This window comes from Poecilia formosa, unplaced genomic scaffold (assembly GCF_000485575.1).
Source record: "Poecilia formosa unplaced genomic scaffold, Poecilia_formosa-5.1.2 Scaffold132, whole genome shotgun sequence".
Classification (NCBI taxonomy): Eukaryota; Metazoa; Chordata; class Actinopteri; order Cyprinodontiformes; family Poeciliidae; genus Poecilia; species Poecilia formosa.
The window spans coordinates 639155-652896 of record NW_006800071.1 but is presented as its reverse complement, the minus strand read 5'-3'; the positions used below and the strand labels follow the sequence as shown (position 1 = coordinate 652896).

The 13742-nt window shown below is 37.3% G+C and overlaps 1 protein-coding gene across 13 annotated transcripts in view; it reads left to right on the top strand.

Moving 5' to 3' along the window:
- Positions 1 to 13742, top strand: part of gab1 (GRB2-associated binding protein 1) — a 69984-nt gene that overhangs the window by 38264 nt on the left and 17978 nt on the right. For all 13 annotated transcript variants that reach the window (XM_016676337.1, XM_016676338.1, XM_016676335.1 and 10 more), the window contains 2 exons: positions 10298 to 10426; positions 10971 to 11136. In XM_016676337.1, the coding sequence (XP_016531823.1) occupies positions 10298 to 10426; positions 10971 to 11136 (295 nt within the window). The remainder of the gene's footprint in view (positions 1 to 10297; positions 10427 to 10970; positions 11137 to 13742) is intronic.

Here is a 13742-nt window from a genome sequence, read left to right as displayed (position 1 = left end):
TGAGACTCCATCCATCATGTGGATTGGCGGGCATGACTTCATAACACATGTGAATAATTACCAACACACATTGCATCCCACACATCCCTTTGCAGTTTAAATATTGCAGATTATTATTTGCTGTTTGACTGTTTATAATGTGTAGAAAGAAACAAGAATTGTATAAAACTAGATCAGAATTAGCCTTCCGAACTTCAGTTGGTGTGTTTTTGTGATTTGGATTAATTTAAAAATGTTTTTCACAAACAGAATAATCTTGTTTTTACCTTGAGGCCACAGACTGATGGTAGCATTAGCTTTCTTCTTGCTAAATGTTAGTGTAAGATACAGAGATGTTTTATGGAAATCCCTTTGGCTTCCAGCAGGAGGCGTTTGATGACGTAATGCTTAGCCAAAGGCCTTGCGTTCTTGCTTGTTAACCGCCCTTTCTTGTGCTCATGGATATAAAAATAGCAACTTAGCAAGAATCCCAATCCTGCCCTGCTAACAAAGACTGATTTATTCAAGTTGTGACACAAAACATAGAGGAGCTTTTGTCCTTCCCCTTCTTTTCTCACTGCAGACCTCGTCACATTGGCCATGGGTGCTAAAATCTCTGACGTTCCAATGCCTCTCTTAAAACAGCCTTTCTACAGTTCTGGCTCAGGAACGTCAAGTTGAGCTGAATTGAATGAAAGTAGATTTAAAAATTAGTTTTCACCACATTTCTGTCAAATAATTTTTTTGCAGCCTTCTGCATCAGCAAATGGAAGTATATAATATTCTGGTATTTAGCCGAATATCTTAAAATGTCAAACTCATGTAGAAGGTATTTTATTCTTTTACTGTATATCAAGTAAAAGGGTGGATTATTGCTGATTTACTGTTGCTGTAGGATAACCTTTCTGCTGAATCATACTTATAAGAGCCATTATTTGTTTGTATACATGGCTCCCCCCCAGAATAACTTGCTAAGCCTGGTGGTTCGGGCAGTAAACCAGCGGTCTGTTTTTGTGTTAAATGGTACAATTCTCAGGACAACGTTGTAATGTGCCAGAACAGTTCCCAGAGTTGATACTTATTGGTGTTCTTGCAGATCAGAGAAAATATTAAAAATAACACTGAACTGTCAGTTTATTAAGACAACAATAAACCAAAATTCATATCATAAGAAGTTCTTCACAACAATTCATAGATAAATGCCCACCCCCACTGACGTAAGTTTTATGTTTTTTTTTTTTTTTTTTTTTTTTTTTTTTTTTTTTTTTTAAGATTACCGATTGGCCAGAAAACTGCAATCGGTGCATCGCTAAAAATCACCTTTTTGTCTTTGCTCAGCTTATCTTTGTCATTTTTATTGTGATGTAAAACATTCAAGTGTAACAAAAAACAGAAGTAATCTTTGAGGAAGCAAATACTTTTTTACAGCACTGTGTCATAATGCTGTAGAAATAAAAGGACCTGCCATCCAAACAGCACAGAGTCTTGTTTATTTCTGAACCTAATGTATTCTGTATGATGATTTTTGCCTGATAAAAGTAAGACACATTCTTTATCATCCAAATCTTGTCCTTCTCTGCATCAACTTCACCCCATGCATATTGCGGCCAGTCTCCCCGTTCCCTGTGAGTGTGTTTTCCTGAGGAAAAAACAGAGAAGCTGTCCTAGTCAAAGATGAGTCAGTACAGCTGGGGTGCAGGTCACTTAACCACAGCCCACTCAGATGGGACAGATGGCTCAGCCAGTCGCTTGCTGATACATCTTAACTGTATATTCAGGACTTTGTTTTTGAAGAGAAGAGAGGTATCAGTTCATCAAAAAAACATCTGAAAAGGTTAAAAATGAAGCTAAGCCCCCTTCAAAAAAGGTTACTTTCATTTAAATCAGCTAAATTCTCTTGAAACTGGAGTTGGTAGGAAGTGGTGATTTGTGACTCATAAGAAGTTCCTTAGTGCTGTTAGTTCTGGTAGAGAAAATAATCTGTTCACACCCATGAGTGACCTTTGTTCTGACCTTTTAATGTCTTCTGGGATTGATCGGTGTGAAGTAATACATTTTTGATTTGATTTTGCACAGATATTGAACACAATGTTGCGCCCAAAACTTGCTGCAGTTTTATCTGGTCCACAAAATCACCGTCTGAGTTATAACTGCCACATGGATATTAGTTGTTGCTAAAACTACAAATCCCAGGGTGCACTACAACAGCCACAACAGCATATTTGTGCATTCAGTTTGTAACTAATTGCATTTTTCCACTTGTCTACCAAAAATACGACACGAGTTCCCTGAAGTTGTAATTCGTTTGTAGGAAGTTGGAGGTCTCTCCTGGTTGGTTCAAAATCCAATATGGCTGCCATTGTTTCAAAATGTAATGTTAATCTCAAATTGTTTATTTCTAATTTAAATGTAAATTTTCACTTTCAACCTTCCACCGTGGGCTCACTCATTCTCTGCTTTTCACCATGTGTGACCAAAAATGTTTTTCCACTTCAGGAACCTTTTGCCAGGAAGTAGAGCAGTTTATGGGGCTTATATTCAGATATTTAAATATGAAAAAATCAGATTATTCCATATTCATAAGCTGCATCAAAACAATAACCTTTCATCTCTAAATGCATGCATTCTGGCCTCTAAATGCATCAGCCAAAACTAGAAAGGCCGAATACGGCCATGTTAGCATCGGTATTGGCCAATTTTAGTTATTTTTAACATATCGCTATCAGTCCAATATAAACCAGGCCAACATTAATAACTAATTTTTTGCTTTTTTTTTTTTTTTAAATACATTTTTAATCTTGTTGCTGTTTGTGTTTCGGGAGGTTGGCCATGTGGTATTTGTTTGGTCATGTAACTACGATGCTGATGCAGAACAGGAATGTGGGGAGTTTTAGGTGTCTTAATTTTAGTGTAATGTTTTTTGCTGCTGTTTTGTATAAAATATTTATAAATAAAATAAAGAAATCAAGCTGGTTGCTAAGAATATTCAGTTTTTATTTTTTTGTAAAACATTAATTGGAGAGCAACTGAATCATGTAGCTTTTTATCATCTTCAAAGCAGTTTAAATGGCTTGCAATTGTGCACAGTCTTGGAAAAACGGCAGCAGATGGAGGGTCAGCATTCAGCAGTGGTTTTTAAAACATTTACTGGGAGGTAAAAGCCACTGAAGTCATGTTTTATTTCTTGTTACAGAGGCAACACGCCTCCTTATTTGAGTGACTCGAGTCATGACTCCTTACTACTTCTGACATTTCGTCATTTAGTCACAAGGCCACTAAAGATGAAGTTGTGTAGTTTAATAGTCTGTGATGACTGCATGTTAGCATTAATGCACTTAAAGACCTTTTATGCTGCATTAAGCTGTCCAACGTATGAATTACAATTCAGCTTTTAAGAGCTGTAAAACCACAGACTGAAAACCCTAATTAGTGTAGAGTGGTTAATTAGCTACCGGTTTTATTTATTTATTTATTTTACATTTTTCATTCCCACTGGTTATTGATTGATTAGATTGGTTTGTAATTTCTTTGTCTTTAAGCAGTTGCATGTCTAAAGAAATGGGCAAGTTCTGAATTCCTTCATACTTTGTTGGTTCTTGCTTTGAATACATATTCTACTCAACTTCTACATGCTGTCTGTCTTTGCTTGCACAAGTGAGTAGGGGTGGGCAATTCGGATGTAAAGTTTTATTGCAACACTTTGCGGTACCATTTTGATGATGATATATTGCAACTTTTTTAGGCAACTGTATGACTATTACTGTGTGTCACAGCAATTACAGCCCCACATACATAAATGATGCTCTTGAAAAACATTCCCATTTGTAATATGCACCAGTCTAGAAAAAGATCAAATCAGAGCTAAGAATTTACCGTCCATTGAGCTTCTGTGAAAGATTACATTTGGCGACTCGATAACTGAAGAATTGAGGGATTTTTTTCTTCTTGGTTTTTGAAAACCTTTGCTGCTCTTTTGGCATTTTCAAATGGTAAACTGCAGAAAGGCTGCAGTTTGCCATCCTTACTTCTGACTCATCGTTAGTTCTCAATCATTTTCTCTGACCTTTAATGTTTTCCAGGTAGTCTTTATGAGCTCATCCACTATAGATTCCCTAATGGTTCCTTATCCTAAAGCCTTAATTGATGTTTCATTGCAGCAAAGACTGTGGTGGTGTGCTGACAACATAGTCTCATCGTCTGGCATTTTAGGAATTCCTGTAGATAAAATTGTGAAAGCCAGTTGTCACATGTAACATGTTTTTATCCAAGGCATGTCTGACATGAACAAAACAGAGAAGAAACATCCAGATTCTGAACACGTTAATTGTTGATCAGAGCGATGAGTTGAATTTGTATATTTGGCAGGAATGTTTTGTTGAATACCAACTCTCTGTATCAGCTAAATTAAGGGGAGAGATTTTACAGATGATGGAGAGAACATCTTTAAATGAATTATTTATTATTTTTACCAAATTGCTTGTTGAACTGAATTAGCTGTGTTGATTAGCGGCTTGGTTTTCATCCTCCTTCCGCTTTTGCTCATGGCAAATTTATGTTTCCTGACTTGCACAGTTTGGATTCTGCATGAGTTTTCTCCATGTCCTTCCCGAAGTCTTCGTTTCACATCTCTGGATCAGATTGCATTTGGACAATAGACATTTATGGTACTGTTTATTGTTGATCAGAATATAGCTGTATGATACCAACAATAAAATGCAGTTAGTGGTGGGCACTTGTACTGTGTACCACCCCTCCTTCCAGTTATTCACAACAGTGTTGCTACTTTGACCATTTTCTTCACTGTTGTGTCCATTAAAGCATCAATGAATATCAGTACATTTTAAAATACGAGTACGTTGTAATGCTGTGGATTTGGTGAATGATTCCATTAATTCCTGCTCTCTATATTTATCTACACATTTCCGACTATCTGGAGCTGCTCAGGATTTTCCTTCATGCATATTCTGCCGTTTCTTGTTGACGTACACGCCTCCGCTCCACCTTTGCCTTTTTCATGGTCCAGTGATCTTGGGTCAGGCCTCCTCTGACAGCAGCATGACTCCACTGGATTGGCATCTCCTCTTAAGCCCCTCTGCTTTCTCCTCTGTCATCATGTTGGTGAGCCCCTCAATGCTCTCTCTGTCTGTCCCCCTTTTTGGCTGTGGGATATGGGAGGGATTACATAGTGGGACATCTTCCTGTGTTTCATCCAATCAGATGTGAAGCTTAGAAGAACAGGGGTGGCGGGCGGATGTTTAGGAAGGGTCATCAGACTCTGTGGTTATGCCAGTCCAGTATCGTCCCATTCTGTCCCAGTCCCAGACTGGGAGCCACGAATGCTGGAGTCCTCAAAGCTAAAAGGGACTTCTGTAAATTTAAAAGATTTGATTTTGACAGCCCATTTGAACAGGATGTGAATTTGTTCTATAGTATTTAGGACTCCTTCCTGTCTCAGAACAATTTGGATTGGCTGCAATGGAATGAGCATATCTTGAATCAGGACTGCACGCTTCATTACATCCCTGAGATTGTTTGTGAGGTATGTGACGAGACAGAAATACTTAGTGTGTAAATACTTGAGAAGCTATGATGCTGCATCCAGTGTTTTTAATGTTTTACCTCCCTTTAAGTTTAACATAAAATGTCAGAATTATTTAAACTTACCTGAAAAGTCTTTGCTGTAAAGCTGAATTGCTGCTAAAAACTGCTCCAACTTCTTTCATAGGTCTTTTATAGAGTTGCATCAATCCACTTTTGTCATCCCAATACCAATATTGGTGGTATAGTATTGGCCGTTACCGATCTGATGCAGAAAGACAGTGCTGACTTAAAATGTTTCCATTTTTAAACACAGACATAAATGTACTAAATTGCACATTTATTTAATAACTCTGCACCAGTACAGCACATTTAAATACACCAATAGCCTCACAAGCTTGGTCAAGTAAGTAAAATCAACACAACTAATTTCTTTAGTCAACACAATTAAGAGTAGAACAGCCAATGTAGAGTAAGTAATAAAGAAACTTAAACTGGCAAAAACAAGGCATAGAATCAGACTGAATAGATCTGTGCTTATAGATCAGGCCCATTGTCACTGATACCGGATCTGCAAGTTTTATATATAATATTGGGAAAGATATAGATATTAATATCAGATTGGTGCATCGCTGGTATTTTTTTTAATGTTCATCTTGCTTAACCATATAATCAAATAACCTTTTAGTAGAGAAGGTCATATCTTTTTCTGCTATATGTTCTGGTCTGTATGAATCCAAACAACTAATCATAGCTGAATTGCGGCGCTCCTGGTGGCAGCATGTTCTCACTTTCTGTATCCAGAGACGGCGGTTGCCAAAATAAACCCGACAACAAAAGGAAACACTTTGTTGTGTTTGTTTTTTAATCTGGTTTAGTTTAGCTTTTAAGGATAAATCGGATTACTGGCCTTGCAATAGGTGATTGCATTATATGCAAATGTGCTGTTATGTTACTTGACTTGATGCAATTTCTGCAGCTTTTCTGATAACCTGCATGCATACAATATATTGACTGAATGCATCTAGTAAACGGTAAAACAGTGTGAAGTGAGAAAGGAGCTCACCTACTACCTTGGATTCCATTTTCATTTTCTTTTCTTTTTTCATTTAAATCTGTCAGTCATTCTGTGCTAACTTAATTTAATAATTTTTTTTAGAATCCTTTTTTTCATAATTATGATTTAGAATATTTAGGATCTCAACATTTACTCTTTTAAACAATACTGTAATGATGATAGTTGTGTTATATCTGCCTATTATCTTCTTTGCTCTCTTTGTGCTTCCATCACTCTGTCATTTTTAGCATTTTGATCTGTCATTTGTGTGGCTAAATATTACATTATCTTAAAAATGCAACACTTGGATTATATTATACAACAATGTTTGCACGCAGTCTTTTGTGATATGAATATTGCACACACTACAATGACATTCTTTATTAATGATATACTGTGCAGCATTATGTGGTGTGCATTTGTATTCAGCCCCCTATACTATAATGTCCCCACATGAAATCCTGCACAACCTGTTGCTTTCAGAAGTCTGTGTGCAATTTAACCTCAGTATAAATGCAGCTGATCTGTGAAGACCTCTTTAGTGAACAAAAAGATCAAGAATCACATCCCAAACTGGTCAGTGAATTAAACTTGGTAGTCGTGGTAACATGCTGTGGAACAAGGAATCTGGATTAAAGAGGGAGTAAATGTTTTCTAATTTTATATATATTGTTTTGACTAGTTAATTTAGGTTCGAGGTAAAGTAAAATATATGAAAATGCATTTGTTTGTTGGAAAGTCCTAGTCAAAGAGCAACCTTAACCTACTTAAGGATCTAGCTTCAGCTATATGGCAATAAAGAAAGTGTTCAAATATCAGTTTGTTCCCTTTTCCACAGCAAAGTGTAAACATTTAGATTTTTTCTAGAAATTTCAAAAAGGAAAATTGTTTCACTGCAGAGCGTTTTTGTTTTGTTTTTGTTTAGTTTTTGTTTTGTTTTGAGCAAACCCCATGCTCCTCGTTTTGGGGTTGTACGACTTTCCCCGTTGTCAACAATCATAGCCTGGACAGGCTTGGCCAGGCTGTAACCTAAGCTCCTGGTCCTCTTGTTCCCCTCAGGGTAACATGACCCAGGATTGCTTTGTCACATGCTGGAGAGAGAGGTTCCCTCCCCACACCCACACTGCCTTTGTCCAACACAACACTGGCCGTCAGTTTAGCTTTTGCAATTAAATTCAACATTGAGGTGGCTGTGCCTCCGAGGCTCTGGCTTTAATAAGTTTAGGCCTCGTTTGGACTCTGTGGGTGTATTTGTGATTATACAACACAGGCTTTTTGAAGTGGAATGTTTAAAACATAAACTGCATGTGAGAGTGATGTGAATTACAGTTTACAGTTTAATATCCAAGTCCTTCACATCTCTGCAACCGTCTTGGTTTTGTTTGTGAAGTGGAAAAGGCGGATGATGTGTCTCGGTGTGGGACTGGGTCCAGTAACAAAGAGACGCCCTGTGGACAGCAAACAGCTGAAAAATGACAAAAACAAACCAACACCACTGTCTTCATACGGACACAAAGCTTTCAGTTAGATTTGTTTAATCTGTGGTTATTCTGGTCTTCTGTCTAAGCTTTATAGAAGTTGCTTATCAGCTGGATCTTGACTGTATCTGTATTTCATGTTATTCGGCATACTTCAGCCGATGTCTAAGCATGATCCGATCAATCAGTTCATTGCAAGATAAATTAAACATGAGCTCAGTAATTTCTATTTTGAAGGGCAGTTTTGTTTAGAGACGTCATAATCCATTTTATATATGGTTTTAGTTGAGTGTTGTTTTTATTTCCTTTTTATTTGTTGTTTTTGGTTATGTTTTTATTTTGGACATTTAAAATATCTTCCAGTTCCAGTGTGGAGTGATTTGTACGAGATTCAAGTTTATTAGTCTTTGAGAGGGAAAACTTGCAATATTATGCCATTATCAACATATTACTTGAAAATGATCTGGAAGCATCAATATTATTGTTTAGTACAGTAATTTCTGGGACAATTTCTTGTCCCAGCAAAATTTGTTATTGTGAAAAGATTTCTTTTCACAATTACAAATAATAACAATAATAACACATTTTAAAAAAATCAATAAGTTTCATCACAGTTCAACTTGCTCAAAAATATATTTCCCCTACCAGAGCGAGACTGTGCAGAAAAAAAGAAGAGGGTGAGAAAAATGTGGCTAGGTTGCAACTCATTAATACAGTAACAATTATGCTGAGATTGTGTTTGTTCCTAATATTGTGCAGCTGTAGCTCTTAGTGCAGTTTAACTACAGATGCACTGTGATATTTTTAATCTGATGCCGGTGATTTGTTTTGTAATCAGAGTAGCTGAGACCAAAATTATCCCAGTGCTTTTAAATCTGTCACAGGCATCAAATTGTGCAGTTTGTTTCAAGAATATCGCCGCTCACAGTGGCAGCGTCGGAGCAGCTCTGTTATGTTATTTCTGATTTGTTCTTCTTGAGACTTTGAGGCGTTTCTTTTTTGGACAGTTATTCTCTCTGGTTTTCGATGCTGTGCAGCTGGAAATATTTTTGTTCTTTTTTTGTTTTCATATGGTTATTATAACAACTATAGCAGCAAGGTGGGGTTTTTTTCTTCAACAACTAGGAGAAGCTAATCTGAAAGCTTAAATTATACCTGAACTACGACCCCAAATCCCAGAGGAGTTGAAAAGGTTTCATGGATGCAAACCTTTTCATTCTTAAAAATTTTTTCATGGATGAAAAGGAAAAAGCAAAAACCCAATATAAGATTTACTTTTAAGTTCTGATACTATTATATACCTGAAAATTTGACTTTTAATCATTTTGCAGAGCAGAGAGAGAAGGAGAAAGTTCAAATCATCTCTTCAATCAATCGTAACAGGCAACGATCTTATCACCAAATCCAATGTCTGTCTGCCTGACTTTCTAACCATACAGCCAGAGAGACATTTAAAGAGGAGCTGCAAAAGCAAATGAGGTGGATTAGCAGAGCTTGCCAACAACTGATTGTCTCACCCAGGACATGTTACTGTAGAATATTGTCTCTGCTGCCAGAAATTAGGCATGTACAAACATTCTTAAGTCAGGTCTCTACAGATTTGTTGCAAAACTGACTGCTACCGAAGATCCTTCCTGTTCACAGCATCACCATACACAACTCTGAAGATACACAGATTTGAGTTACGACAACTTTTAATCTACCTTTCGGATAAATAGTAGCTTTGAATTCATTTCAGTATTTTTAATTTTGTTGTAGTGCTTGATTTTGGGTATGAATTGGGTGTCCACTGCTGTCCATAAAACCTTTTTTATGGCGCACAGCCTGTGAAGTCATATATCTGTTCTCCTTTCGTCTGCTTTTCCTCTGTCTGCTGATTCTAAATTTAAACTTTAGTGAGCTATGTGCTGCTCTTTAGTTCTGCAGAGGCTGCAAAATGCATTTGAACAAAATTAGTCAATTGCCCGTTTCTCTTTATATATTTGGTTATTCACTTAAGTCAAAGTGCGACAGCCAACTATGTAGCTTTTGTTCTGGATAACCCAGACGCATAGTTCTGGTTGCGGGCCTCTTCCCTCCGGCGCTCGCTGTTCTCCAGTGAGGGCATTTTAGCTGGTGGAAAGGGCCCACAAGCTATGCGGCCCAGAATAAGGCATTTGGTCATACTGCGGTGATCTTGGAATGGAAAGGTCATGGTGTGAACATGCATATAACCTTTGACCTCGTTTCTGTTCTCACCCTACAGGCATGGAAGAAGCGGTGGTTTATTCTTCGCAGTGGCCGAATGACGGGCGACCCAGATGTGCTGGAGTACTACAAGAATGACACTGCCAAGAAGCCCATTCGAGTGATCGACCTGAACTTATGTCAACAAGTAGGTTTTAGTTTCTTTTTCAAACTTTTCAAACATTAAGATTTCGCCCCCCAACAATGTAATCTTTAGATTTATTCATGTTTGACATTTTCAAAGCAACAAGCAGTATTTTATCTCTGGGATGTTTGATTGGAGAATGCCAAAGAATAGAAACGGTTGCACCTGAAATTATTCATTCAATTATTTAATGCACAAATATGAGAGGTACTTGTGAAGTTTTTGATTGTATCTTAATGTGCTGCACTGGTGCGGCGCTATAAAATAAATATGTCAGCACTGTATCGATCCATATTAAGCCTCGCATAATAATCCGAATAATTATTAGATTGCCAAAAATAAAGCTGGAAATTTCTTATAACCTGCTGTAAACATGTTTTATAGTCAGAAACCAGCTTCTAATAACGTTCATGAGGAATCTTGGGATATTAATCAGCCACCTTTTTTTTAAAATCCCACCAGAGATTAGAGTTCAAGTCAGGCATTCATTAGGGCTGTAGCTAACGATAACTGCCCCGATAAAAAGCAACTAAACTTATCGTTTCAGGTGGATGCTGGGCTGTCGTTCAGGAAGAAAGACTTGGAGAACAGTTTCATATTCGACATCAAGACGATCGACCGCGTTTTCTACCTGGTGGCCGATACCGAAGAAGACATGAATAAGTGGGTGCGCAACATCTGCGACATCTGTGGTTTTAACCCTACTGACGAGGGTAAGGATGACCGACAGAGCAGTGTGTTTATTTTATTTTAGTCATGCTAGCGTTAAGAATTTGCAGCCTTTCATCCAGACATTCATTTCGCAACATCATTGTTTTGACAAGTCTTTAAGACTCATAAAACTTCAGTTGATTTGTCCTGGATTAGTTTGAGTCAACATATTACCGTTATTGATTAGTTTTGATTCAGTATCTGTTTGCTTGCGGTCACATTTTGCTCTCCAGATGTCTTGTTCTCTGTGACAGAGTTAGGTGAGTGAGCTGAATGTGCAGGAAAGTCTCTATTCAGCACAGTTCTTAGCCAAAGTCTAATGATCCATGTGCTGATCCATGTGTGCATCCAGGCTCATGTTACTCTTGTTCCCAGTACTGGATAATCAAAGCATTGTGTGCCTGCAGGTCTTGCCGACTTTCTTTTGCTCCCAGCCTTTTATCTGGCTTTCATTCTCTCCTGTTTGCCGACTCCTTTTTCTCTCTCTTGTCTCGGAGCCAAATTGCAATCTGTGCTATTTGCACCGTGCACTTAGCCGTCTCTCATTTCTCCTCCCCCGCTATTAAACTGGTGCAAATTTTAGTGTGATTGCCACTGAAAACGAGTCCAGTAGTTCAGACCATTAAGCTTCATTTTCCTTCTGAATTTTTACAAATGAGTTACTGATTAGGCTGCTGCAAGGTCATCTTTGAAACCATGCTGCCAGTTCGTTTTCACAGCTCGTGTTGCAGGGAAACGCTGATATTAGCGTTTATCATTTCTGTTTTACAGAATTGTTAGAGCTCACTTTTAACTGTAGATGAGAAAACTAACAGACTTTTCAAGGAGAAACCCGCTGCACAGAGATATTCTTGCAGCTAGGCCTTCGCGGCGCTCATGAAAAAGCGTCCTTGGCTGCCTTTCTGCTTGCTTTTCTCTGCATGTTTGGCCCAACTCCCACTCGAATGTGGCCAACCTACTTGTAAAGGGTTGTGTAGCTGAACAAATATTGGAGGAAAATAAAATTTGCAGGGCTCGGGGAATGCAGGTTTACTGTAGAAGTTGTAAATTAATGTACAACAAGGATGTTTCCGATTTTCCTCTAAAGACTCAAAACTTAAAACTGTACGTGACATGAAGCAGAAGAAGATTGCAGCAATGGCAGATGTTCAGACTTTAAATGATTGTATATGTACATACCTTGTAAAAGTATCCACACCCCTTTTAAATTTTTTCTATATTGTCACATTTAATCAAACCTTCCAGTATCTGAGACACAGTAAATGCTTGATGGTTTTAATTGGGGCTGAAACGATTAATCAGATTATTCTTGGTGAATTGAAATAACTAATTTAGTAATTGATTAATTGACGTGAAGTCAAGTTGAAAGTATTGAGCTTTTCATATGTTGATGTTTAGCTGCAAATACATTCTTTGACACAAATTATAAATGGTTCACTAAAGAAATATTTCATTTTAGGCAAGAAAATGTTTATCTTCTTATTTAAAAAATAAATTATTTTCTCATTTCAGTGTATTTCTAATATAGAATTTAAAAAAGAATCTTTGGTGTTTAATGAAAAATCTACAAAATGAAAATTTCACCCAATTAATCGTGAAAATAATTTAAAGATTGATAGATTTACTAAAATAATTATCCTGCTTTACTGTCACCTCCCACTGCTTGTGGCTGCAGCAACACTTCTGAGATGAGTTTTTAGTTGCACAGTAACTGAATATGGTAAAAATATAGTAACTAAATAGTAATTGTACTATACTGGTTAGTTAGCCAACAATAATTAATCAGCGAGTTTATATCATAAAACTTGAACTGAACATCCCTGTACAGAAAACATATCACAGTTTTCCATGCATCTTGTACATTTTTCTATAAATTACCCTGTTACTTTACTCACCTTAGTAAAGCACTTTGAATTCAAATGATTACACAATTTTTCTTTCTTATTTGTAAAAAAGTGAAACCATTCACTTTACAATAATGTTCTTCTTTGTATCGGTTTGTCAAATAAAATGCATTAGAGTTTCTCGCTGACAAAATGCGGAAACATTTTGAAGGGTGTGAATTCTTTGCGAGGCGCAGTAGAAATGAACTCTGGGACCTTGTTTGTGTGAACAAAAACACAAACAAATAGAAAAACGAAGAATGGCAAAATATTTATCAGCATATGTTGTCTTTCAGTGCAACTCGGCAGTGAGCTGCAGCAGGAGGCTTTGAAAGGAAGAATTTGATAAAACGCTGAGCGACAAAGCAAAGACCTTGATGAAATGGCGTCTCAGAATATATTCAAGCTGAACTTGCATGAATAAAGCTTTTGATTTGTCCCGTTATGTTCATGCTGTAAATGAAACAAAAGGTGTGAATGCTTATTGATGAGGCCCTTTGAATGTAAATTCACAGAACCGCCTCACTTGGCTTACGTCTGGTTGCAGCTGTTTGCATCCATGTTCCTCGCCTCATGATCGATTTTAATTATGAGTTTGCAAGAGTTTTTATTTAGGTGCGAGTCGTGAAATGATGCGCTTCGGGGCTTTCTCACATTGAACGAGAAGGTGTTAGTTACTGTTTACCACCTTTGACCAGAGCTTCGGTTCAGAGCTTATATGTGAT